The sequence below is a fragment of the Engystomops pustulosus genome, unplaced genomic scaffold (assembly GCF_040894005.1).
Source record: "Engystomops pustulosus unplaced genomic scaffold, aEngPut4.maternal MAT_SCAFFOLD_214, whole genome shotgun sequence".
Classification (NCBI taxonomy): Eukaryota; Metazoa; Chordata; class Amphibia; order Anura; family Leptodactylidae; genus Engystomops; species Engystomops pustulosus.
This window is the reverse complement of record NW_027285094.1, coordinates 14217-39175: the sequence shown is the minus strand read 5'-3', so window position 1 is coordinate 39175 and position 24959 is coordinate 14217. Positions and strand designations below refer to the sequence as shown.

The 24959-nt window shown below is 56.2% G+C and overlaps 2 protein-coding genes across 4 annotated transcripts; one reads left to right on the top strand and one right to left on the bottom strand.

Annotated features, from left to right (window-relative positions):
• Positions 1–3386: 3386 nt before the first annotated feature.
• On the bottom strand, positions 3387–11233 carry LOC140109535 (GATOR1 complex protein NPRL2-like). Its single transcript, XM_072132061.1, has 12 exons — positions 11108–11233; positions 6490–6566; positions 6320–6411; positions 6077–6245; positions 5880–5988; positions 5669–5805; positions 5495–5592; positions 5337–5373; positions 4643–4736; positions 4404–4521; positions 4096–4238; positions 3387–3701 (listed from the first exon to the last, which is right to left on the bottom strand). Coding segments are annotated over exons 1-12 (1143 nt in total). The 5' UTR covers positions 11109–11233; the 3' UTR covers positions 3387–3633.
• Positions 11196–24677, top strand: LOC140109536 (transmembrane reductase CYB561D2-like). 3 transcript variants are annotated; one of them, XM_072132062.1, is made up of 4 exons: positions 11196–11374; positions 19679–19809; positions 21393–21430; positions 23396–24677. In XM_072132062.1, exons 2-4 carry the CDS (start codon positions 19683–19685, stop codon positions 23897–23899), a joined length of 669 nt encoding a protein of 222 aa, XP_071988163.1. In that variant the 5' UTR covers positions 11196–11374; positions 19679–19682; the 3' UTR covers positions 23900–24677. The 3 variants fall into 3 exon arrangements, with proteins under 3 accessions (XP_071988163.1, XP_071988164.1, XP_071988165.1); XM_072132063.1 differs by lacking the exon at positions 11196–11374 and adding an exon at positions 18720–18781; XM_072132064.1 differs by lacking the exon at positions 11196–11374 and adding an exon at positions 19093–19118.
• The last annotated feature ends 282 nt before the right edge of the window (positions 24678–24959 follow it).

Sequence of the window (24959 nt, the reverse complement as noted above, 5' to 3'; positions counted from 1 at the left end):
GCCCAGGTGTTGTTGGGAGGTCATACAGCCACATGGAGGCCACACACACTACTGAGCCTCATCAGGAGCATGCCCAGGTGTTGTAGGGAGGACATACTGGCACATGGAGGCCACACACACTACTGACCTCATCAGGAGCATGCCCAGGTGTTGTAGGGAGGACATACTGGCACATGGAGGCCACACACACTACTGACCTCATCAGGAGCATGCCCAGGTGTTGTAGGGAGGACATACTGGCACATGGAGGCCACACACACTACTGACCTCATCAGGAGCATGCCCAGGTGTTGTAGGGAGGACATACTGGCACATGGAGGCCACACACACTACTGACCTCATCAGGAGCATGCCCAGGTGTTATAGGGAGGTCATACAGGCACATGGAGGCCACACACAATACTGAGCCTCATCAGGAGCATGTCCAGTTGTTGTAGGGAGGTCATACAGGCACGTGGAGGCCACACACACTACTGACCTCATCAGGAGCATGTCCAGGTGTTGTAGGGACGTCATACAGGCACGTGGAGACCACACACACTACTGAGCCTCATCAGGAGCATGCCCAGGTGTTGTTGGGAGGACATACAGCCACATGGAGGCCACACACACTACTGACCTCATCAGTAGCATGCCGAGGTGTTGTAGGGAGGACATACTGGCACATGGAGGCCACACACACTACTGAGCCTCATCAGGAACATGCCCAGGTGTTGTAGAGAGGTCATACAGGTACATGGAGGCCACACACAATACTGAGCCTCATCAGGAGCATGCCCAGGTGTTGTTGGGAGGACATACAGCCACATGGAGGCCACACACAATACTGAGCCTCATCAGGAGCATGCCGAGGTGTTGTAGGGAGGACATACTGGCACATGGAGGCCACACACACTACTGACCTCATCAGGAGCATGCCCAGGTGTTGTAGGGAGGTCATACAGGCACATGGAGGCCACACACAATACTGACCTTATCAGGAGCATGCCTAGGTGTTGTTGGGAGGTCATACAGCCACATGGAGGCCACACACACTACTGACCTCATCAGGAGCATGCCCAGGTGTTGTAGGGAGGGCATACAGGCACATGGAGGCCACACACAATACTGAGCCTCATCAGGAGCATGCCCAGGTGTTGTAGGGAGGACATACAGGCACATGGAGGCCACACACACACTACTGACCTCATCAGGAGCATGCCCAGATGTTGTAGGGAGGACATACAGGCACATGGAGGCTACACACAATACTGATCCTCATCAGGATTATGCCCAGGTGTAGTAGGGAGGTCATACAGGCACGTAGAGGCCATACACAATACTGACCTCATCAGGAGCATGCCGTGGTGTTGTAGGGAGGTCATACAGGCAAGTGGAGGTCATACACAATACTGACCTCGGCAGGAGCATGCCCAGGTGTTGTAGGGAGGACATACAGGCACATGGAGGCCACACACAATACTGAGCCTCATCAGGAGCATGCCCAGGTGTTGCAGGGAGGTCATACAGGCACATGGAGGCCACACACACTACTGAGCCTCATCAGGAGCATGCCCAGGTGTTGCAGGGAGGTCATACAGGCACGTGGAGGCCACACACACTACTGACCTCATCAGGAGCATGCCCAGGTGTTGTAGGGAGGTCATACAGGCACGTGGAGGCCACACACAATACTGCGTCTCATCAGGAGCATGCCCAGGTGTTGTAGGGAGGACATACAGGCACGTGGAGGCCACACACAATACTGAGCCTCATCAGGAGCATGCCCAGGTGTTGTAGGAAGGTCATACAGGCACGTGGAGGCCACACACACTACTGAGCCTCATCAGGAGCATGCCCAGGTGTTGTAGGAAGGTCATACAGGCACGTGAAGGCCACACACACTACTGACCTCATCAGGAGCATGCCCAGGTGTTGTAGGAAGGTCATACAGACATGTGGAGGTCACACACACTACTGAGCCTCATCAGGAGCATGCCCAGGTGTTGTAGGAAGGTCATACAGGCACGTGAAGGCCACACACAATACTGACCTCATCAGGAGCATGCCCAGGTGTTGTAGGAAGGCCACACACACTACTGACCTCCTTTCCTTATTTTGAGGCATTTCCCCTGAAAGGGATCAGCCTGAAATTTGATTTTTAACTTTGCTTTTAAAAATTATTCCCCTTCCCGCCTCCAGGTGATATCTATTGATATTTTTTAGATTTTATAGTTCTCACCACCTTCCACTATGTAATGAATAAAGAGCCGACACTGGAAGATTTCATTCCCTGAGATCCGGGATGTGGTGTTCAGCGTTCCTTTTATTTTCTGAGAAGTACATAGAAAGTCATTGTTCTGTGAATAATGCAAGAACCTGCCCTGCAAATTAACCCAATTGTGTGACCGCCCCTTCATGTTTCCTTTCCATGGCTGCAATGTAAAAATTCTTATATGCCACTCATCTGATGCGAGTCCAACCAGGCCCTGCTTATTCTGTGCTCTCGCTAGGACATGCAGCGATGTGGAACGTTGAGGGAAATCTCTGTTAAATCACCGGCCACTTCATGTCATGTGACCCGGCTGATGTCATCCAGGGTCCTGTTACATTTACACAGGTCTATCCCATGTATGTATCTGATCACATGAAATCACAGCAGCCTCTATGGAGAATAGGGAGGAGTAGATGGGTGGGACAGCTGCACTACAAAAAGCATCGCCAGAGCCGAGACTATATATATATATATATATATATATATAGGGAAACAAAATAGGGAATAATGTTCATTTTGAGTTCATTTGAAAATTTTAAAAAAGTACTATAAATTACAAAAAAGCCTTTTTTCCCACTTTTAACCCAAAATTAAAATAAATATGGCAAAAAATATTGAAACTTTTATTTCCTTTTTAACTCACGCTGTGTGTCCTGGAAAAAAACACACAAAAAAAAAAAATTATAAGGTAGCACGGCGAAAAAGAAAAAAAAAATGATGGCCCTTAAACTGGCGCTTATGAAAATTTACTAAAAACACCCGGTCACTAGAGCCTTTTCAGGCCACGTCACTAAGGGGTTAATGAAGTGGCCAAACAAGCTCGGTCACCCCTGAACATTATGACTGTAGCGCCACTTGGAGGGTGGAGAGCGCTGGTGAAGGGCTCCTGCTGTCTGTAATATCCAGTAATATCCCTTTACAGCCTTGATAGCCCCTGCCGGGTTATACCGTGACTCCCCCATTGCCGCGTCCTCCCTCCTGCCGGGTTATACCGTGACTCCCCCATTGCCGCGTCCCCCCTCATATCCCCTACCGGGTTATACCGAGGCTCCCCCATTGCCATGTCCCCCCTCATATCCCCTACCGGGTTATACCGAGGCTCCCCCATTGCCATGTCCCCCCTCATATCCCCTACCGGGTTATACCGAGGCTCCCCCATTGCCATGTCCTCCCTCCTACCGGGTTATACCGTGACTCCCCCATTGCCGCGTCCTCCCTCCTACCGGGTTATACCGAGGCTCCCCCATTGCCATGTCCCCCCTCATATCCCCTGCCGGGTTATACTGAGGCTCCCCCATTAGGTTGTTCAGGCTGCAGAGGAGAAGGTCCATAGCGGAGAACGAGGAGACCTCTGTAATTCTGGTCAGCGCCGGGTCCTGTTACTTCATGCAGACAATGATGTTGGAGTCGGAGTCCAGTCTTTCATCCAGCTCTCGATAGCTCATGCCTGGAGGAGAGAGGACACGGATACTGACTGCCCTGTACATGTCGGGGGGCAATGGACACGGATACTGACTGCCCTGTACATGTCGGGGGGCAATGGACACGGATACTGACTGCCCTGTACATGTCGGGGGGCACTGGACACTGACTGCCCTGTACATGTCGGGGGGCAATGGACACGGATACTGACTGCCCTGTACATGTCGGGGGGCACTGGACACGGATACTGACTGCCCTGTACATGTCGGGGGGCACTGGACACGGATACTGACTGCCCTGTACATGTCGGGGGGCACTGGACACTGATACTGACTGCTTGTACACGGATACTGACTGTCGGGGTACAGTCCCAGCCCTGTACATGTCGGGGGCACTGTACACGGAGGGGGGGTCAGTACCTGTCTTGCAGCAGATCTCGTCGTAGCTGTGGCTTCCTGTATAGAGACGAGCCGGGGGGCTGCGCTCATCACGGGACACTTTTACAGGATATTTCTGGAGTCTTCGGATCAACTTCTTCATCAGCCCAAACTGGATCAGTTTTCTGTGTTGAAAGTATAAAGCGCAGGTCAGAGCCACAAGGCTGACAATCTACTTGCCCTTTAGGGTATTTGGGGTAACTATCCACCCCCACCCCTTGCATTCTGCTCCTGATCCCCGCCCCTCGCACTGCCCTACCCCTGAGCGTGCACATATATACCCCACACACCTCTCATCCACTCTCTGCAGCTGCTGTGTGTGTCGGGCTATAAGGTCTCGGACCGTGGTACCAGGACTGAGGCCGCAGTACAGCTGGAAGATGTCTCGAAGACTCGGCCGCTTCACACCTGAGCAAAAGATCAGAAAAAACAGCGACTCAGGAGACACCGAGCAAGAAATTACTGCCCCAAAACGTGGGCGGTGAAGACACGTGTACAGTGAAGACAGTAGGAAGACCATGCACAGTACCTGCTTTACTAATGTACGAGATGCACTCGTCCTGCAGAGCCTTGTCATGTATCAGCTCCTGCACCCGCGGTGTCGTACAATAAACATTGGAGTACTGTAAGGAGGAGACAGAGAGCCACGATGTCAGTGAAGAGCGAGGACCCATCCTCCCAGCACAGCTAGTACACATCCAACCGCGCGTAGATGGGCCGGCCGGAGCAGGGGGTGCCTGTGCTAGGGCTGTGGAGCCGCCAAAGGCAGGGGGTGCCTGTGCTAGGGCTGTGGAGCCGCCAAAGGCAGGGGGTGCCTGTGCTAGGGCTGTGGAGCCGGAGCTTGTAGTTGAAATGACTGTGACTGCATATTATGTACATGCTCAGCAGTAAAGCTCCTGTCCTACAGATTAGAAGGGAAGCAATGTCTTAGATCCGTTGCAGTGATCAGGGACACTGGATCATGGCAGTACTGTCCAGTGTGTGTTCTCTCTGTATACGGCTTTATATTTTAGTTTGCCTTTCCTATGAGTTCATGTTTGTAGAGTTTGTAAGACTGTTCTCCAATATTTTTATGTTCTACCTAAATAACTTGGGTTATTGTATCCTAATGGTGATAAATGTATCACTTGCCCCGTGTGAATATGAGGCACAATTAGGGAAATGACTCTGCAGACCGGACCCGCGCATACAGGAGCTAATGGAAGGACAACCCAGATCCTTACCTGGAAGATGGACACCAAGGACACCACCCCATAATACCTAGGAAGACAAAGAGGAGAATGGATGAGAGAGCAGCCAATCACAACACAGGAAAGTGCAGATTATTATTCTGTCTGTTGTATCCTATTGTAGGGTAGGACGCCCCCTGCAGAGCTCTCACATGAGGTTCTGTATGGCGATCCGCACCAGGTTCAGCTCCACATCCGCCTCAGCCGAGATCTTCTGGATGTGACGGAAACCATCAATATATGGAAGAATCTGAAAAACAGAGGAGTTAGACTTTTGCGGCCAAGACATGCAGAATTCATGAGTATAATGACAAGACGTCCTCTACCTGCTGCGTCGTCAGATCCCACTGCGCGTGACAGAATTCTTCTTTGTCTTCTGTGAACACAGGGACATCGTACTCCTGGGCTGTAGGGGGCGCTGCACGCAGCTCTATCACCTTCAGGTGCATCGTATTACTCTCATCTGGAAGGAGACGTTAATAATAATGAGTGAGCGGCGCCCCCGGCAGGCAGGCAGCAGGCAGTACAGGTCCGTACCTATGGGCAGGGAGCACTCCCCGGTGGAGTTGAGCCCCTCCAGCAGGATACTCATGATGGGCACCAGTCTCTGCTTACTGTCCTCGTTAGAGATGAAGCCGGACTCCAGCTACGAGACAATGGCATTGTTACTGGACACCTTATAATGAGCTGCTATTATACCAGCAGACACTGAACCAGCAGGGGATGATCCGCACCTCCAGCGTCTTGAGGTATCCCGCCAGCTTCTTCACAATGGGCTCCAGCGCGCACGTCTTGGCCCTGGCGTTACACACAAAGCCCAGGTTGAAGAGTAAAGCATTGCGGCTGTACTTCTTGTCCTCGATACACACCGGGCAGCCAATCAGCTTCTTGTCCATGGCAGTGCTGCGGGAAGAAAACAGACAACTGTATCCAAGTGTGCTGAGATACACTGTGATACCTGCAGTCTGTACACTTACACCGTGATCAGCTTGTTCTGGAGCTCGTGTTTGGTGATGATGTAAACCTGCACCGTGTCGAACAGCTCCCGCGAGATGTATTCCTCGGGTACCTGCCGATACGTGGGTGACATCATTAAGGTGACATCATCATCACAGGATGGGGGAGGGGTCATATCACCTGCACTCACCTGATACCTGATCTTGGGGCCGAGCGTTGGATGGAACTCGCTAAAGAAAATGCACTCAATCCTGCGACTGGACATCACTGCGGATATAGAAAAGGCGTCACTATGGACCCGTTCACATTGCATCCTCTACATGTCTTATGTTTAGACACCACCAAGCTCTGCACTACAACCCCCATCCACCAGACAATCCAAATATGGAGACTAACGGAATAGGGGGAATAGGGGATACAGCTCTGCATGACACTGGAGTAGAAGACATGAAGAGCAGAATAGTGACTGCAGCTCAGCCCTGGGTCTGGAGGAGTAATCTAGGGACAGAATAATGACTGCAGCTCAGCCCTGGGTCTGGGAGGAGTAATATAGGTAGAGAATAATGACTGCAGCTCAGCCCTGGGTCTGGGGGAGTAATATTGGGGCAGAATAGTGACTGCAGCTCAGCCCTGGGTCTGGGGGAGTAATATTGGGGCAGAATAGTGACTGCAGCTCAGCCCTGGGTCTGGGGGAGTAATATTGGGGCAGAATAGTGACTGCAGCTCAGCCCTGGGTCTGAGGGGAGTAATATTGGGGCAGAATAGTGACTGCAGCTCAGCCCTGGGGAAAGTAATATAGAAAAGAATAGTGACTGCAGTTCAGCCCTGGGTCTGGGAGAGTAATATTGGGGCAGAATAGTGACTGCAGTTCAGCCCTGGGTCTGGGGGAGTAATATTGGGGCAGAATAGTGACTGCAGTTCAGCCCTGGGTCTGGGGGAGTAATAAAGGGACAGAATAGTGACTGCAGCTCAGCCCTGGGGGGAGTAATATAGGGAAGAATAGTGACTGCAGCTCAGCCCTGGGAAAGTAATATAGAAAAGAATAGTGACTGCAGCGCAGCCCTGGGTCTGAGGGGAGTAATATTGGGGCAGAATAGTGACTGCAGCTCAGCCCTGGGGAAAGTAATATAGAAAAGAATAGTGACTGCAGCTCAGCCCTGGGTCTGGAGGAGTAATCTAGGGACAGAATAATGACTGCAGCTCAGCCCTGGGTCTGGGGGAGTAATATAGGGACAGAATAGTGACTGCAGCTCATCCCTGGGGAGAGTAATATAGGAAATAATAGTGCAGCTCAGCCCTGGGTCTGGGGGAGTAATATTGGGGCAGAATAGTGACTGCAGCTCAGCCCTGGGTCTGGGGGAGTAATATTGGGGCAGAATAGTGACTGCAGCTCAGCCCTGGGTCTGGGGGAGTAATATTGGGGCAGAATAGTGACTGCAGCTCAGCCCTGGGTCTGAGGGGAGTAATATTGGGGCAGAATAGTGACTGCAGCTCAGCCCTGGGGAAAGTAATATAGAAAAGAATAGTGACTGCAGTTCAGCCCTGGGTCTGGGGGAGTAATATTGGGGCAGAATAGTGACTGCAGTTCAGCCCTGGGTCTGGGGGAGTAATATTGGGGCAGAATAGTGACTGCAGTTCAGCCCTGGGTCTGGGGGAGTAATAAAGGGACAGAATAGTGACTGCAGCTCAGCCCTGGGGGGAGTAATATAGGGAAGAATAGTGACTGCAGCTCAGCCCTGGGGAAAGTAATATAGAAAAGAATAGTGACTGCAGCGCAGCCCTGGGTCTGAGGGGAGTAATATTGGGGCAGAATAGTGACTGCAGCTCAGCCCTGGGGAAAGTAATATAGAAAAGAATAGTGACTGCAGCGCAGCCCTGGGTCTGGGGGAGTAATATTGGGGCAGAATAGTGACTGCAGTTCAGCCCTGGGTCTGGGGGAGTAATAAAGGGACAGAATAGTGACTGCAGCTCAGCCCTGGGGGGAGTAATATAGGGAAGAATAGTGACTGCAGCTCAGCCCTGGGTCTGAGGGGAGTAATATTGGGGCAGAATAGTGACTGCAGCTCAGCCCTGGGTCTGGGGGGAGTAATATTGGGGCAGAATAGTGACTACAGCTCAGCCCTGGGTCTGGGGGAGCTATATAGGGGCAGAATAGTGACTGCAGCTCAGCCCTGGGTCTGGGGGAGTAATATAGGGGCAGAATAGTGACTGCAGCTCAGCCCTGGGTCTGGATGGAGCAACATAGGGAGAGAATAGTGACTGCAGCTCAGCCCTGGGTCTGGATGGAGTAATATAGGGAGAGAATAGTGACTGCAGCTCAGCTCTGGGAGAGTAATATAGGGACAGAATAGTCACTGCAGCTCAGCCCTGGGTCTGGGGGAGTAATATAGGGGCAGAATAGTGACTGCACCTCAGCCCTGGGTCTGGGAGGAGTAATATAGGGAGAATAGTGACTGCAGCTCAGCCCTGGGTGGAGTAATATAGGGGCAGAATAGTGACTGCAGCTCAGCCCTGGGTCTGGGGGAGTTATATTGGGGCAGAATAGTGACTGCAGCTCAGCCCTGGGTCTGGAGGAGTAATATAGGGACAGAATAGAGAATGCAGCTCAGCCATGGGTCTGGATGGAGTAATATAGGGACAGAATAGTGAGTGCAGCTCAGCCCTCGGTCTGGAGGAGTAATATAGCAGCAGAATAGTGACTGCAGCTCAGCCCTGGGGGGGGGGGGGGTAATATAGGGGCAGAATAGTGACTGCAGCTCAGCCCTTGGTCTGGAGGAGTAATATTGTGGCAGAATAGTGACTGCAGCTCAGCCCTCGGTCTGGAGGAGTAATATTGGGGCAGAATAGTGACTGCAGCTCAGCCCTGGGGGAGTAATATTGGGGCAGAATAGTGACTACAGCTCAGCCCTTGGTTTAGAGGAGTAATATTGGGGCAGAATAGTGACTGCAGCTCAGCCCTCGGTCTGGAGGAGTAATATTGGGGCAGAATAGTGACTGCAGCTCAGCCCTGGGGGAGTAATATTGGGGCAGAATAGTGACTACAGCTCAGCCCTGGGTCTGGGGGGAGTAATATTGGGGAAGAATAATGACTAAAGCTCAGCCCTGGGTCTGGATGGAGTAATATTGGGGCAGAATAGTGAGTGCAGCTCTGCCCTGGGTCTGGGGGGGGGGGTAATATTGGGGAACAATAGTGACTGCAGCTCAGCCCTGGGTCTGGGGGAGTAATATTGGGGAAGAATAGTGACTGCAGCTCAGCCCTCGGTCTGGAGGAGTAATATTGGGGCAGAATAGTGACTGCAGCTCAGCCCTGGGGGAGTAATATTGGGGCAGAATAGTGACTACAGCTCAGCCCTGGGTCTAGGGGAGTAATATAGAGGCAGAATAGTGACTGCAGCTCAGCCCTGGGGGAGTAATATAGGGGCAGAATAGTGACTGCAGCTCAGTCCTCGGTCTGGGGGGAGTAATATAGGGAGAGAATAGTGACTGCAGCTCAGCCCTGGGGGGAGTAATATAGGGACAGAATAGTAACTGCAGCTCAGCCCTGGGTCTAGGAGGAGTAATATAGGGACAGAATAGCGACTGCAGCTCAGCCCTGGGTCTGGGGGAGTAATATAGGGATAGAATAGTGACTATAGCTCAGCACTCGGTCTGGAGGAGTAATATAGGGGCAGAATAGTGACTACAGCTCAGCCCTGAGTCTGGGGGAGTAATATAGGAGCAGAATAGTGACTGCAGCTCAGCCCTGGGGGGGGGGGGGTAATATAGGGGCAGAATAGTGACTGCAGCTCAGCCCTTGGTCTGGAGGAGTAATATTGGGGCAGAATAGTGACTACAGCTCAGCCCTGGGTCTGGGGGGAGTAATATTGGGGAAGAATAATGACTGCAGCTCAGCCCTGGGGGAGTAATATTGGGGCAGAATAGTAACTACAGCTCAGCCCTGGGTCTGGGGGAGTAATATAGGGGCAGAATAGTGACTGCAGCTCAGCCCTGGGGGAGTAATATTGGGGCAGAATAGTCACTGCAGCTCAGCCCTGGGTCTGGGGGGAGTAATATAGGGGCAGAATAGTGACTGCAGCTCAGTCCTCGGTCTGGGGGGAGTAATATAGGACAGAATAGTGACTATAGCTCAGCCCTCGGTCTGGAGGAGTAATATAGGGTGAGAATAGTGACTGCAGCTCAGCCCTGGGGGAGTAATATTGGCGCAGAATAGTGACTACAGCTCAGCCCTGGGTCTGGAGGGAGTAATATTGGGGAATAATAATGACTAAAGCTCAGCCCTGGGTCTGGATGGAGTAATATTGGGGCAGAATAGTGAGTGCAGCTCAGCCCTGGGTCTGGGGGAGTAATATTGGGGAAGAATAGTGAGTGCAGCTCAGCCCTGGGTCTGGGGGAGTAATATTGGGGAAGAATAGTGAGTGCAGCTCAGCCCTGGGTCTGGGGGAGTAATATTGGGGAAGAATAGTGAGTGCAGCTCAGCCCTGGGTCTGGGGGGAGTAATATTGGGGAAGAATAGTGAGTGCAGCTCAGCCCTGGGTCTGGGGGAGTAATATTGAGGAAGAATAGTGAGTGCAGCTCAGCCCTGGGTCTGGGGGAGTAATATTGGGGCAGAATAGTGACTGCAGCTCAGCCCTGGGTCTGGGGGAGTAATATTGGGGCAGAATAGTGACTGCAGCTCAGCCCTGGGTCTGGGGGAGTAATATTGCGGAAGAATAGTGACTGCAGCTCTGGAGTAGAAGGCTCCTATGCTCTGCCGGAGCAGTGGGTATATTTCCTCTCCCTGCAGCCGGTACTCCGGGCTCGGTACTCACTCTTCCCCGGGCAGTGATCAGCGCCGCACACACCGGAAGCTGCAGAACTGTGCGTCTCACGCCTCGCTCTGACTACAGCCACGCCCTTCTGTTCTCGGGGATCAGGATATAACTCGTTAGGACACGGAAATAGCTGGCATTGGGCGGGGGTTCCTACTGAGTGACAGGAGCTTCACCCAATAAGACAGCGATGAGAAGCTGGAGGATACAAGGAAGAGACTGACAGCGGCTCCGCCCACTGCACCGGGAGAGAGGAAGCCACACCGGGTACTGGTCACACTGCACCCAGAGAGAGAGAGAGAGGAAGCCACACCGGGTACTGGTCACACTGCACCCAGAGAGAGAGAGAGAGAGAGGAAGCCACACCGGGTACTGGTCACACTGCACCCAGAGAGAGAGAGAGAGGAAGCCACACCGGGTACTCGTCACACTGCACCCAGAGAGAGAGAGGAAGCCACACCGGGTACCGGTCACACTGCACCCAGAGAGAGAGAGAGGGGAAGCCACACCGGGTACTGGTCACACTGCACCCAGAGAGAGAAAGAGGAAGCCACACCGGGTACTGGTCACACTGCACCCAGAGAGAGAGAGGAAGCCACACCGGGTACTGGTCACACTGCACCCAGAGAGAGAGAGAGGAAGCCACACCGGGTACTGGTCACACTGCACCCAGAGAGAGAGAGGAAGCCACACCGGGTACTGGTCACACTGCACCCAGAGAGAGAGAGAGGAAGCCACACCGGGTACTGGTCACACTGCACCCAGAGAGAGAGAGAGGAAGCCACACCGGGTACTGGTCACACTGCACCCAGAGAGAGAGAGAGAGGAAGCCACACCGGGTACTGGTCACACTGCACCCAGAGAGAGAGAGAGAGGAAGCCACACCGGGTACTGGTCACACTGCACCCAGAGAGAGAGAGAGAGAGGAAGCCACACCGGGTACTGGTCACACTGCACCCAGAGAGAGAGAGAGAGAGAGAGGAAGCCACACCGGGTACTGGTCACACTGCACCCAGAGAGAGAGAGAGAGGAAGCCACACCGGGTACTGGTCACACTGCACCCAGAGAGAGAGAGAGAGAGGAAGCCACACCGGGTACTGGTCACACTGCACCCAGAGAGAGAGAGAGAGAGGAAGCCACACCGGGTACTGGTCACACTGCACCCAGAGAGAGAGAGAGAGAGGAAGCACACCGGGTACTGGTCACACTGCACCCAGAGAGAGAGAGGAAGCCACACCGGGTACTGGTCACACTGCACCCAGAGAGAGAGAGAGAGAGGAAGCCCACACCGGGTACTGGTCACACTGCACCCAGAGAGAGAGAGAGGAAGCCACACCGGGTACTGGTCACACTGCACCCAGAGAGAGAGAGAGGAAGCCACACCGGGTACTGGTCACACTGCACCCAGAGAGAGAGAGAGGAAGCCACACCGGGTACTGGTCACACTGCACCCAGAGAGAGAGAGAGGAAGCCACACCGGGTACTGGTCACACTGCACCCAGAGAGAGAGAGGAAGCCACACCGGGTACTGGTCACACTGCACCCAGAGAGAGAGAGAGGAAGCCACACCGGGTACTGGTCACACTGCACCCAGAGAGAGAGAGAGGAAGCCACACCGGGTACTGGTCTCACTGCACCCAGAGAGAGAGAGAGAGGAAGCCACACCGGGTACTGGTCACACTGCACCCAGAGAGAGAGAGGAAGCCACACCGGGTACTGGTCACACTGCACCCAGAGAGAGAGGAAGCCACAGCGGGTACTGGTCACACTGCACCCAGAGAGAGAGAGGAAGCCACACCGGGTACTGGTCACACTGCACCCAGAGAGAGAGAGAGAGGAAGCCACACCGGGTACTGGTCTCACTGCACCCAGAGAGAGAGAGGAAGCCACACCGGGTACTGGTCACACTGCACCCAGAGAGAGAGGAGAGAGAGAGAGAGGAGCCACACCGGATACTGGTCACACTGCACCCAGAAAGAGAGAGAGAGAGAGGAAGCCACACCGGGTACTGGTCACACTGCACCCAGAGAGAGAGAGAGAGGAAGCCACACCGGATACTGGTCACACTGCACCCAGAGAGAGAGAGAGGGAAGCCACACCGGGTACTGGTCACACTGCACCCAGAGAGAGAGAGAGGGAAGCCACACCGGGTACTGGTCACACTGCACCCAGAGAGAGAGAGAGGAAGCCACACCGGGTACTGGTCACACTGCACCCAGAGAGAGAGGAAGCCACACCGGATACTGGTCACTGCACCCAGAGAGAGAGGAAGCCACACCGGATACTGGTCACCACTGCACCCAGAGAGAGAGAGAGAGGAAGCCACACCGGGTACTGGTCACACTGCACCCAGAAGAGAGAGGGAGAGGAAGCCACACCGGGTACTGGTCACACTGCACCCAGAGAGAGAGAGAGAGAGAGAGGAAGCCACACCGGGTACTGGTCACACTGCACCCAGAGAGAGAGAGAGAGAAGCCACACCGGGTACTCGTCACACTGCACCCAGAGAGAGAGAGGAAGCCACACCGGGTACTGGTCACACTGCACCCAGAGAGAGAGAGAGGGGAAGCCACACCGGGTACTGGTCACACTGCACCCAGAGAGAGAGAGAGAGGAAGCCACACCGGGTACTGGTCACACTGCACCCAGAGAGAGAGAGAGAGGAAGCCACACCGGGTACTGGTCACACTGCACCCAGAGAGAGAGAGAGGAAGCCACACCGGGTACTGGTCACACTGCACCCAGAGAGAGAGAGAGGAAGCCACACCGGGTACTGGTCACACTGCACCCAGAGAGAGAGAGAGGAAGCCACACCGGATACTGGTCACACTGCACCCAGAGAGAGAGAGAGAAAGCCACACCGGGTACAGAGAGGAAGCCACACCGGATACTGGTCACCTGCCACCCAGAGAGAGAGGAAGCCACACCGGATACTGGTCACACTGCACCCAGAGAGAGAGAGAACTGGTCACTGCACCCAGAGAGAGAGGAAGCCACACCGGATACTGGTCACACTGCACCCAGAGAGAGAGAGAGAGGAAGCCACACCGGGTACTGGTCACACTGCACCCAGAGAGAGAGAGGGAGAGGAAGCCACACCGGGTACTGGTCACACTGCACCCAGAGAGAGAGAGAGAGAGGAAGCCACACCGGGTACTGGTCACACTGTACCCAGAGAGAGAGAGGAAGCCACACCGGGTACTGGTCACACTGCACCAGAGAGAGAGAGAGAGAGGAAGCCACACCGGGTACTGGTCACACTGCACCCAGAGAGAGAGAGAGGAAGCCACACCGGGTACTGGTCACACTGCACCCAGAGAGAGAGAGGAGGAAGCCACACCGGGTACTGGTCACACTGCACCCAGAGAGAGAGGAAGCCACACCGGGTACTGGTCACACTGCACCCAGAGAGAGAGAGAGGGGAAGCCACACCGGGTACTGGTCACGCTGCACCCAGGAGAGAGAGAGGAAGCACACCGGGTACTGGTCACACTGCACCCAGAGAGAGAGAGAGGAAGCCACACCGGGTACTGGTCTCACTGCACCCAGAGAGAGAGAGAGGAAGCCACACCGGGTACTGGTCACACTGCACCCAGAGAGAGAGAGGAAGCCACACCGGGTACTGGTCACACTGCACCCAGAGAGAGAGAGAGGAAGCCACAGCGGGTACTGGTCACACTGCACCCAGAGAGAGAGAGGAAGCCACACCGGGTACTGGTCACACTGCACCCAGAGAGAGAGAGAGGAAGCCACACCGGGTACTGGTCTCACTGCACCCAGAGAGAGAGAGGAAGCCACACCGGGTACTGGTCACACTGCACCCAGAGAGAGAGAGAGAGAGAGAGAGAGGAAGCCACACCGGATACTGGTCACACTGCACCCAGAGAGAGAGAGAGGGGAAGCCACACCGGGTACTGGTCACACTGCACCCAGAGAGAGAGAGGAAGCCACACCGGGTACTGGTCACACTGCACCCAGAGAGAGAGGAAGCCACACCGGATACTGGTCACTGCACCCAGAGAGAGAGGAAGCCACACCGGATACTGGTCACACTGCACCCAGAGAGAGAGAGAGGAAGCCACACCGGGTACTGGTCACACTGCACCCAGAGAGAGAGAGGGAGAGGAAGCCACACCGGGTACTGGTCACACTGCACCCAGAGAGAGAGAGAGGAAGCCACACCGGGTACTGGTCACACTGCACCCAGAGAGAGAGAGAGGGGAAGCCACACCGGGTACTGGTCACACTGCACCCAGAGAGAGAGAGGAAGCCACACCGGGTACTGGTCACACTGCACCCAGAGAGAGAGGAAGCCACACCGGATACTGGTCACTGCACCCAGAGAGAGAGGAAGCCACACCGGATACTGGTCACACTGCACCCAGAGAGAGAGAGAGGAAGCCACACCGGGTACTGGTCACACTGCACCCAGAGAGAGAGAGAGGGGGAAGCCACACCGGGTACTGGTCACACTGCACCCAGAGAGAGAGAGGAAGCCACACCGGGTACTCGTCACACTGCACCCAGAGAGAGAGAGGAAGCACACCGGATACTGGTCACTGCACCCAGAGAGAGAGGGAAGCCACACCGGGTACTGGTCACACTGCACCCAGAGAGAGAGAGAGAGGAAGCCACACCGGGTACTGGTCACACTGCACCCAGAGAGAGAGAGGGAGAGGAAGCCACACCGGGTACTGGTCACACTGCACCCAGAGAGAAGAGAGAGAGGAAGCCACACCGGGTACTGGTCACACTGCACCCAGAGAGAGAGAGAGAGGAAGCCACACCGGGTACTGGTCTCACTGCACCCAGAGAGAGAGATAGAGGAAGCCACACCGGGTACTGGTCACACTGCACCCAGAGAGAGGGAGAGGAAGCCACACCGGGTACTGGTCACACTGCACCCAGAGAGAGGGAGAGGAAGCCACACCGGGTACTGGTCACACTGCACCCAGAGAGAGGGAGAGGAAGCCACACCGGGTACTGGTCACACTGCACCAGAGAGAGAGAGAGAGAGGAAGCCACACCGGGTACTGGTCACACTGCACCCAGAGAGAGAGAGGAAGCCACACCGGGTACTCGTCACACTGCACCCAGAGAGAGAGAGGGAGAGGAAGCCACACCGGGTACTGGTCACACTGCACCCAGAGAGAGAGAGGAAGCCACACCGGGTACTGGTCACACTGCACCCAGAGAGAGAGAGAGGAAGCCACACCGGGTACTGGTCACACTGCACCCAGAGAGAGAGAGAGGAAGCCACACCGGGTACTGGTCACACTGCACCCAGAGAGAGAGAGAGAGAGGAAGCCACACCGGGTACTGGTCACACTGCACCCAGAGAGAGAGAGAGGAAGCCACACCGGGTACTGGTCACACTGCACCCAGAGAGAGAGAGAGGAAGCCACACCGGGTACTGGTCACACTGCACCCAGAGAAGAGAGAGAGGAAGCCACACCGGGTACTGGTCACACTGCACCCAGAAGAGAGAGAGGAAGCCACACCGGGTACTGGTCACACTGCACCCGAGAGAGAGAGAGGAAGCCACACCGGGTACTGGTCACACTGCACCCAGAGAGAGAGAGAGGAAGCCACACCGGGTACTGGTCTCACTGCACCCACAGAGAGAGAGAGGAAGCCACACCGGGTACTGGTCACACTGCACCCAGAGAGAGAGAGAGGAAGCCACACCGGGTACTGGTCACACTGCACCCAGAGAGAGAGGAAGCCACACCGGATACTGGTCACTGCACCCAGAGAGAGAGAAGCCACACCGGATACTGGTCACACTGCACCCAGAGAGAGAGAGAGAGAGAAGCCACACCGGGTACTGGTCACACTGCACCCAGAGAGAGAGAGAGAGAGAGGAAGCCACACCGGGTACTGGTCACACTGCACCCAGAGAGAGAGAGGAAGCCACACCGGGTACTGGTCACACTGCACCCAGAGAGAGAGAGGAAGCCACACCGGATACTGGTCACTGCACCCAGAGAGAGAGGAAGCCACACCGGGTACTGGTCACACTGCACCCAAGAGAGAGAGAGAGAGGAAGCCACACCGGGTACTGGTCACACTGCACCCAGAGAGAGAGAGGGAGAGGAAGCCACACCGGGTACTGGTCACACTGCACCCAGAAGAGAGAGAGAGAGGAAGCCACACCGGGTACTGGTCACACTGCACCCAGAGAGAGAGAGAGAGGAAGCCACACCGGGTACTGGTCTCACTGCACCCAGAGAGAGAGATAGAGGAAGCCACACCGGGTACTGGTCACACTGCACCCAGAGAGAGGGAGAGGAAGCCACACCGGGTACTGGTCACACTGCACCCAGAGAGAGGGAGAGGAAGCCACACCGGGTACTGGTCACACTGCACCCAGAGAGAGGGAGAGGAAGCCACACCGGGTACTGGTCACACTGCACCCAGAGAGAGAGAGAGAGAGGAAGCCACACCGGGTACTGGTCACACTGCACCCAGAGAGAGAGAGGAAGCCACACCGGGTACTGGTCACACTGCACCCAGAGAGAGAGAGAGAGAGGAAGCCACACCGGGTACTGGTCACACTGCACCCAGAGAGAGAGAGGAAGCCACACCGGGTACTGGTCACACTGCACCCAGAGAGAGAGAGAGGAAGCCACACCGGGTACTGGTCACACTGCACCCAGAGAGAGAGAGAGGAAGCCACACCGGGTACTGGTCACACTGCACCCAGAGAGAGAGAGAGAGAGAGGAAGCCACACCGGGTACTGGTCACACTGCACCCAGAGAGAGAGAGAGAGAGAAGCCACACCGGGTACTGGTCACACTGCACCCAGAGAGAGAGAGAGGAAGCCACACCGGGTACTGGTCACACTGCACCCAGAGAGAGAGAGGAAGCCACACCGGGTACTGGTCACACTGCACCCAGAGAGAGAGAGGAAGCCACACCGGGTACTGGTCTCACTGCACCCACAGAGAGAGAGAGGAAGCCACACCGGGTACTGGTCACACTGCACCCAGAGAGAGAGAGAGGAAGCCACACCGGGTACTGGTCACACTGCACCCAGAGAGAGAGAGAGGAAGCCACACCGGGTACTGGTCACACTGCACCCAGAGAAGAGAGGAAGCCACACCGGGTACTGGTCACACTGCACCCAGAGAGAGAGAGAGGAAGCCACACCGGGTACTGGTCACACTGCACCCAGAGAGAGAGGAAGCCACACCGGATACTGGTCACTGCACCCAGAGAGAGAGGAAGCCACACCGGATACTGGTCACACTGCACCCAGAGGAGAGAGAGAGAGGAAGCCACACCGGGTACTGGTCACACTGCACCCAGAGAGAGAGAGAGAGAGAGGAAGCCACACCGGGTACTGGTCACACTGCACCCAGAGAGAGAGAGGAAGCCACACCGGGTACTCGTCACACTGCACCCAGAGAGAGAGAGGAAGCCACACCGGATACTGGTCACTGCACCCAGAGAGAGAGGAAGCCACACCGGGTACTGGTCACACTGCACCCAGAGAGAGAGAGAGAGGAAGCCACACCGGGTACTGGTCACACTGCACCCAGAGAGAGAGAGGGAGAGGAAGCCACACCGGGTACTGGTCACACTGCACCCAGAGAGAGAGAGAGAGAGGAAGCCACACCGGGTACTGGTCACACTGCACCCAGAGAGAGAGAGAGAGGAAGCCACACCGGGTACTGGTCTCACTGCACCCAGAGAGAGAGATAGAGGAAGCCACACCGGGTACTGGTCACACTGCACCCAGAGAGAGGGAGAGGAAGCCACACCGGGTACTGGTCACACTGCACCCAGAGAGAGGGAGAGGAAGCCACACCGGGTACTGGTCACACTGCACCCAGAGAGAGGGAGAGGAAGCCACACCGGGTACTGGTCACACTGCACCCAGAGAGAGAGAGAGAGAGGAAGCCACACCGGGTACTGGTCACACTGCACCCAGAGAGAGAGAGGAAGCCACACCGGGTACTCGTCACACTGCACCCAGAGAGAGAGAGGGAGAGGAAGCCACACCGGGTACTGGTCACACTGCACCCAGAGAGAGAGAGGAAGCCACACCGGGTACTGGTCACACTGCACCCAGAGAGAGAGAGAGGAAGCCACACCGGGTACTGGTCACACTGCACCCAGAGAGAGAGAGAGGAAGCCACACCGGGTACTGGTCACACTGCACCCAGAGAGAGAGAGAGAGAGAGGAAGCCACACCGGGTACTGGTCACACTGCACCCAGAGAGAGAGAGAGAGAGGAAGCCACACCGGGTACTGGTCACACTGCACCCAGAGAGAGAGAGAGGAAGCCACACCGGGTACTGGTCACACTGCACCCAGAGAGAGAGAGGAAGCCACACCGGGTACTGGTCACACTGCACCCAGAGAGAGAGAGGAAGCCACACCGGGTACTGGTCTCACTGCACCCACAGAGAGAGAGAGGAAGCCACACCGGGTACTGGTCACACTGCACCCACAGAGAGAGAGAGGAAGCCACACCGGGTACTGGTCACACTGCACCCAGAGAGAGAGAGAGGAAGCCACACCGGGTACTGGTCACACTGACTGATATCTATCTTGTCCTGCAGGACCATGACCCACAGCTCCGACACTGACTCCCGCCTCCACCGCACCCTCCGCTTCCTATCAGGGGCAGCAGCTCACCTCACCGCCTTCATCTTCACCATTTACATCAGCTGTGTGTCCCAACCTGGAACTAGTGAGTATCAGACCCCGGGGGACAAGCACAGAACACTGCACCTCATGGCTGATAACGGAGAGTAATAGATTGTATCCTCCCCTGTACAGTCTTCTCTCCCCGGGATGTAATGGCTGATAACAGAGAGTAATAGATTGTATCCTCCCCTGTACAGTCTTCTCTCCCCGGGAGGTAATGGCTGATAACAGAGAGTAATAGATTGTATCCTCCCCTGTACAGTCTTCTCTCCCCGGGAGGTAATGGCTGATAACAGAGAGTAATAGATTGTATCCTCCCCTGTACAGTCTTCTCTCCCCGGGAGGTAATGGCTGATAACAGAGAGTAATAGATTGTATCCTCCCCTGTACAGTCTTCTCTCCCCGGGAGGTAATGGCTGATAACAGAGAGTAATAGATTGTATCCCCCCTGTACAGTCTCCTCTCCCCGGGATGTAATGGCTGATAACAGAGAGTAATAGATTGTATCCTCCCCTGTACAGTCTTCTCTCCCCGGGAGGTAATGGCTGATAACAGAGAGTAATAGATTGTATCCTCCCCTGTACAGTCTTCTCTCCCCGGGAGGTAATGGCTGATAACAGAGAGTAATAGATTGTATCCCACCTGTACAGTCTCCTCTCCCCGGGGTGTAATGGCTGATAACAGAGAGTAATAGATTGTATCCCACCTGTACAGTCTCCTCTCCCCGGGGTGTAATGGCTGATAACAGAGAGTAATAGATTGTATCCCCCCTGTACAGTCTCCTCTCCCCGGGGTGTAATGGCTGATAACAGAGAGTAATAGATTGTATCCCCCCTGTACAGTCTCCTCTCCCCGGGATGTAATGGCTGATAACAGAGAGTAATAGATTGTATCCCCCTGTACAGTCTCCTCTCCCCGGGATGTAATCGCTGATAACAGAGAGTAATAGATTGTATCCTCCCTGTACAGTCTCCTCTCCCCGGGGTGTAATGGCTGATAACAGAGAGTAATAGATTGTATCCCCACTGTACAGTCTCCTCTCCCCGGGATGTAATGGCTGATAACAGAGAGTAATAGATTGTATCCCCCCTGTATAGTCTCCTCTCCCCGGGGTGTAATGGCTGATAACAGAGAGTAATAGATTGTATCCCCACTGTACAGTCTCCTCTCCCCGGGATGTAATGGCTGATAACAGAGAGTAATAGATTGTATCCCCCCTGTATAGTCTCCTCTCCCCGGGATGTAATGGCTGATAACAGAGAGTAATAGATTGTATCCCCCCTGTACAGTCTCCTCTCCCCGGGGTGTAATGGCTGATAACAGAGAGTAATAGATTGTATCCCCCCCTGTACAGTCTCCTCTCCCCGGGATGTAGTGGCTGATAACAGAGAGTAATAGATTGTATCCCCCCCTGTACAGTCTCCTCTCCCCGGGATGTAATGGCTGATAACAGAGAGTAATAGATTGTATCCCCCCTGTACAGTCTCCTCTCCCCGGGATGTAATGGCTGATAACAGAGAGTAATAGATTGTATCCCCCCCTGTACAGTCTCCTCTCCCGGGGATGTAATGGGTGATAACAGGGAGCAGTAGCTGTCCCCTGTGACCCGGTGTCTTTGTCTTGCAGCGCTCTTCTCCTGGCACCCGTTCCTCATGAGTCTTGCGGTGAGTCCTTACTGATTGTATTTTGGGTCCGGGGGGGGGGGTTGGGGGGGGGGGGTCTCCTGGTGTATCCTGGGAGCAGTCCTCTATAGGTGAATGCTGGGAGATTTCAGCTGTGACCTCTGTGAGAGATCTAAGTGATCCGACAAGGGGGCGGTTTTAGGATGAGGGGGTGGTTCCTCGGAGAGAAGGGCAAAGGCGGCGGTGCCTGAGAGGAGAGGAGAAGAGGGGAGGGCGGGAGGCCGGCGGTGCCTGAGAGGAGAGGAGAAGAGGGGAGGGCGGGAGGCCGGCGGTGCCTGAGAGGAGAGGAGAAGAGGGGAGGGCGGGAGGCCGGCGGTGCCTGGGAGGAGAGGAGAAGAGGGGAGGGCGGGAGGCCGGCGGTGCCTGAGAGGAGAGGAGAAGAGGGGAGGGCGGGAGGCCGGCGGTGCCTGGGAGGAGGAGAGAAGAGGGGAGGGCGGGAGGCCGGCGGTGCCTGAGAGGAGAGGAGAAGAGGGGAGGGCGGGAGGCCGGCGGTGCCTGAGAGGAGAGGAGAAGAGGGGAGGGCGGGAGGCCGGCGGTGCCGGAGAGGAGAAGAGGGGAGGGCGGGAGGCCGGCGGTGCCTGAGAGGAGAGGAGAAGAGGGGAGGGCGGGAGGCCGGCGGTGCCGGAGAGGAGAAGAGGGGAGGGCGGGAGGCCGGCGGTGCCTGAGAGGAGAGGAGAAGAGGGGAGGGCGGGAGGCCGGCGGTGCCTGGGAGGAGAAGAGGGGAGGGCGGGAGGCCGGCGGTGCCTGGGAGGAGAGGAGAAGAGGGGAGGGCGGGAGGCCGGCGGTGCCTGGGAGGAGGAGAGAAGAGGGGAGGGCGGGAGGCCGGCGGTGCCTGGGAGGAGAGGAGAAGAGGGGAGGGCGGGAGGCCGGCGGTGCCTGGGAGGAGAGGAGAAGAGGGGAGGGCGGGAGGCCGGCGGTGCCTGGGAGGAGAAGAGGGGAGGGCGGGAGGCCGGCGGTGCCGGAGAGGAGAAGAGGGGAGGGCGGGAGGCCGGCGGTGCCTGAGAGGAGAGGAGAAGAGGGGAGGGCGGGAGGCCGGCGGTGCCGGAGAGGAGAAGAGGGGAGGGCGGGAGGCCGGCGGTGCCTGAGAGGAGAGGAGAAGAGGGGAGGGCGGGAGGCCGGCGGTGCCTGGGAGGAGAAGAGGGGAGGGCGGGAGGCCGGCGGTGCCTGGGAGGAGAGGAGAAGAGGGGAGGGCGGGAGGCCGGCGGTGCCTGGGAGGAGGAGAGAAGAGGGGAGGGCGGGAGGCCGGCGGTGCCTGGGAGGAGAGGAGAAGAGGGGAGGGCGGGAGGCCGGCGGTGCCTGGGAGGAGAGGAGAAGAGGGGAGGGCGGGAGGCCGGCGGTGCCTGGGAGGAGAAGAGGGGAGGGCGGGAGGCCGGCGGTGCCTGGGAGGAGAGGAGAAGAGGGGAGGGCGGGAGGCCGGCGGTGCCTGGGAGGAGAGGAGGGGAGGGCGAGAGGGGAGGCGATGCCTGGGAGGAGAGGAGAGGGCGGGAGGCCGGCGGTGCCTGGGAGGAGAGGAGGGGAGGGCGAGAGGGGAGGCGATGCCTGGGAGGAGAGGAGGGGAGGGCGAGAGGGGAGGCGGTGCCTGGGAGGAGAGGAGGGGAGGGCGAGAGGGGAGGCGGTGCCTGGGAGGAGAGGAGGGGAGGGCGAGAGGGGAGGCGGTGCCTGGGAGGAGAGGAGGGGAGGGCGGGAGGCCGGCGATGCCTGGGAGGAGAGGAGGGGGGGGAGGGCGGGAGGCCAGCGGTGCCTGGGAGGAGAGGAGGGGGGGGAGGGCGGGAGGCCAGCGGTGCCTGGGAGGAGAGGAGAAGAGGGGAGGGCGGGAGGCTGGCGGTGCCTGGGGAGAAGAGGGGAGGGTGGTCGGTGCCAGGGAGAAGAGGAGGGGACGGTGGCTTTGGATCAGGATGTGATTTGGGAGATGTTCGGGATGGTCCATGATTATGTGTCTCTTTGCAGTTCTCCTTCTTCATGACTGAAGCGGTTCTGGTTCTGTCCCCGGACTCGTCGCTGCTGCGTTCCTTCTCCCGTACGGTGCGGGTTTGGGCGCACTGGGTCCTGCAGGTTCTGGCTGCTGTCTGTGCCATCCTGGGCCTGACCATCATCTACTACAACAAGGTGTTACATGAGCGGCCGCACTTCTCCACCTGGCACGGCCTCCTGGGGGCGCTCACAGTCACCTGGGCCCTGATCCAGAACGCTGGCGGGGTGACGCTGCTGTACCCCAAACTGACGCAGCGCTGGACCCTGTCCACACGCAAGCTGTACCACGCCACGTCCGGCCTGCTCGGATACCTGCTGGGCTGCGCTAGCCTCTCCCTGGGCATGTGCTCCCTGTGGTTCAGCGCCAACGTAACGGGCAGCGTCTGGTACCTGTGCGCCCTCTGCCCCCTGCTCACCGGCCTGGTGGTCATGAATCAGGTCAGTAACGCCTACCTGTACCGCAAGAGGAGCCAGTCCTGAGGCAGGGGGTGTGTCCCTACTGCTGGAGGAGCCAGTCCTGAGGCAGGGGGTGTGTCCCTACTGCTGGAGGAGCCAGTCCTGAGGCAGGGGGTGTGTCCCTACTGCTTGAGGAGCCAGTCCTGAGGCAGGGGGTGTGTCCCTACTGCTGGAGGAGCCAGTCCTGAGGCAGGGGGTGTGTCCCTACTGCTGGAGGAGCCAGTCCTGAGGCAGGGGGTGTGTCCCTACTGCTGGAGGAGCCAGTCCACAGGCAGGGGGTTTGTCCCTACTGCTGGAGGAGCCAGTCCACAGGCAGGGGGTTTGTCCCTACTGCTGGAGGAGCCAGTCCACAGGCAGGGGGTTTGTCCCCACTGCTGGAGGAGCCAATCCTGGGCCAGAGGCGTGCCTCTTCTGACTGCTGCCTTAAAGACTCTTGTGTGACACCAGGTACCTCAAGTCTCCTCCCCCGCCATCCCGAGGACTGGTGCTGCCTGCGCCGAGGGGGAGGGGCCGAGGACTGGTGCTGCCTGCGCCGAGGGGGAGGACTATACATGTTACAGGAAGGAGGAGTCTTGTTTCTCGATTATTTCTTGGATTCAATTTTAAGACTCCGGTTACTGCTGCTGCATAAAGGCGCCGCCTACCGCAATGCATTCTGGGACCTAAAACTGACCCCATGCATATACTTTTAGTACTCAGAAATAAATATTTTTAATACATTTTTATCTGTACAATTTATATTTTTTTTTTTTTGTAAAAAAAAAAAAATGTATTGCCTTAAAAAATAAAAACCTTAAAATGCATTGCAGCTCTGGATGTGACTAGAGCAGAGTTTTAATTGTGTGTCCCTAATGTGATGTAGCTCTGCCTGTAACACTCACCTCTCAGCCGCAATGTGATTGGTCACTTCACCTTCCAGGAATGTAAATCATCACATAACACAATAGAGGATCAGGTCATCATCTCTGAGGTCACCAGGTCATAGGGCAACTCCGCCCCTATCCAGGATCAACAAACCGGTTCTGTCCCTGACAAACAGGTTTCATCTTCCACTGCACATCCCGTATTATACCCCAGAGCTGCA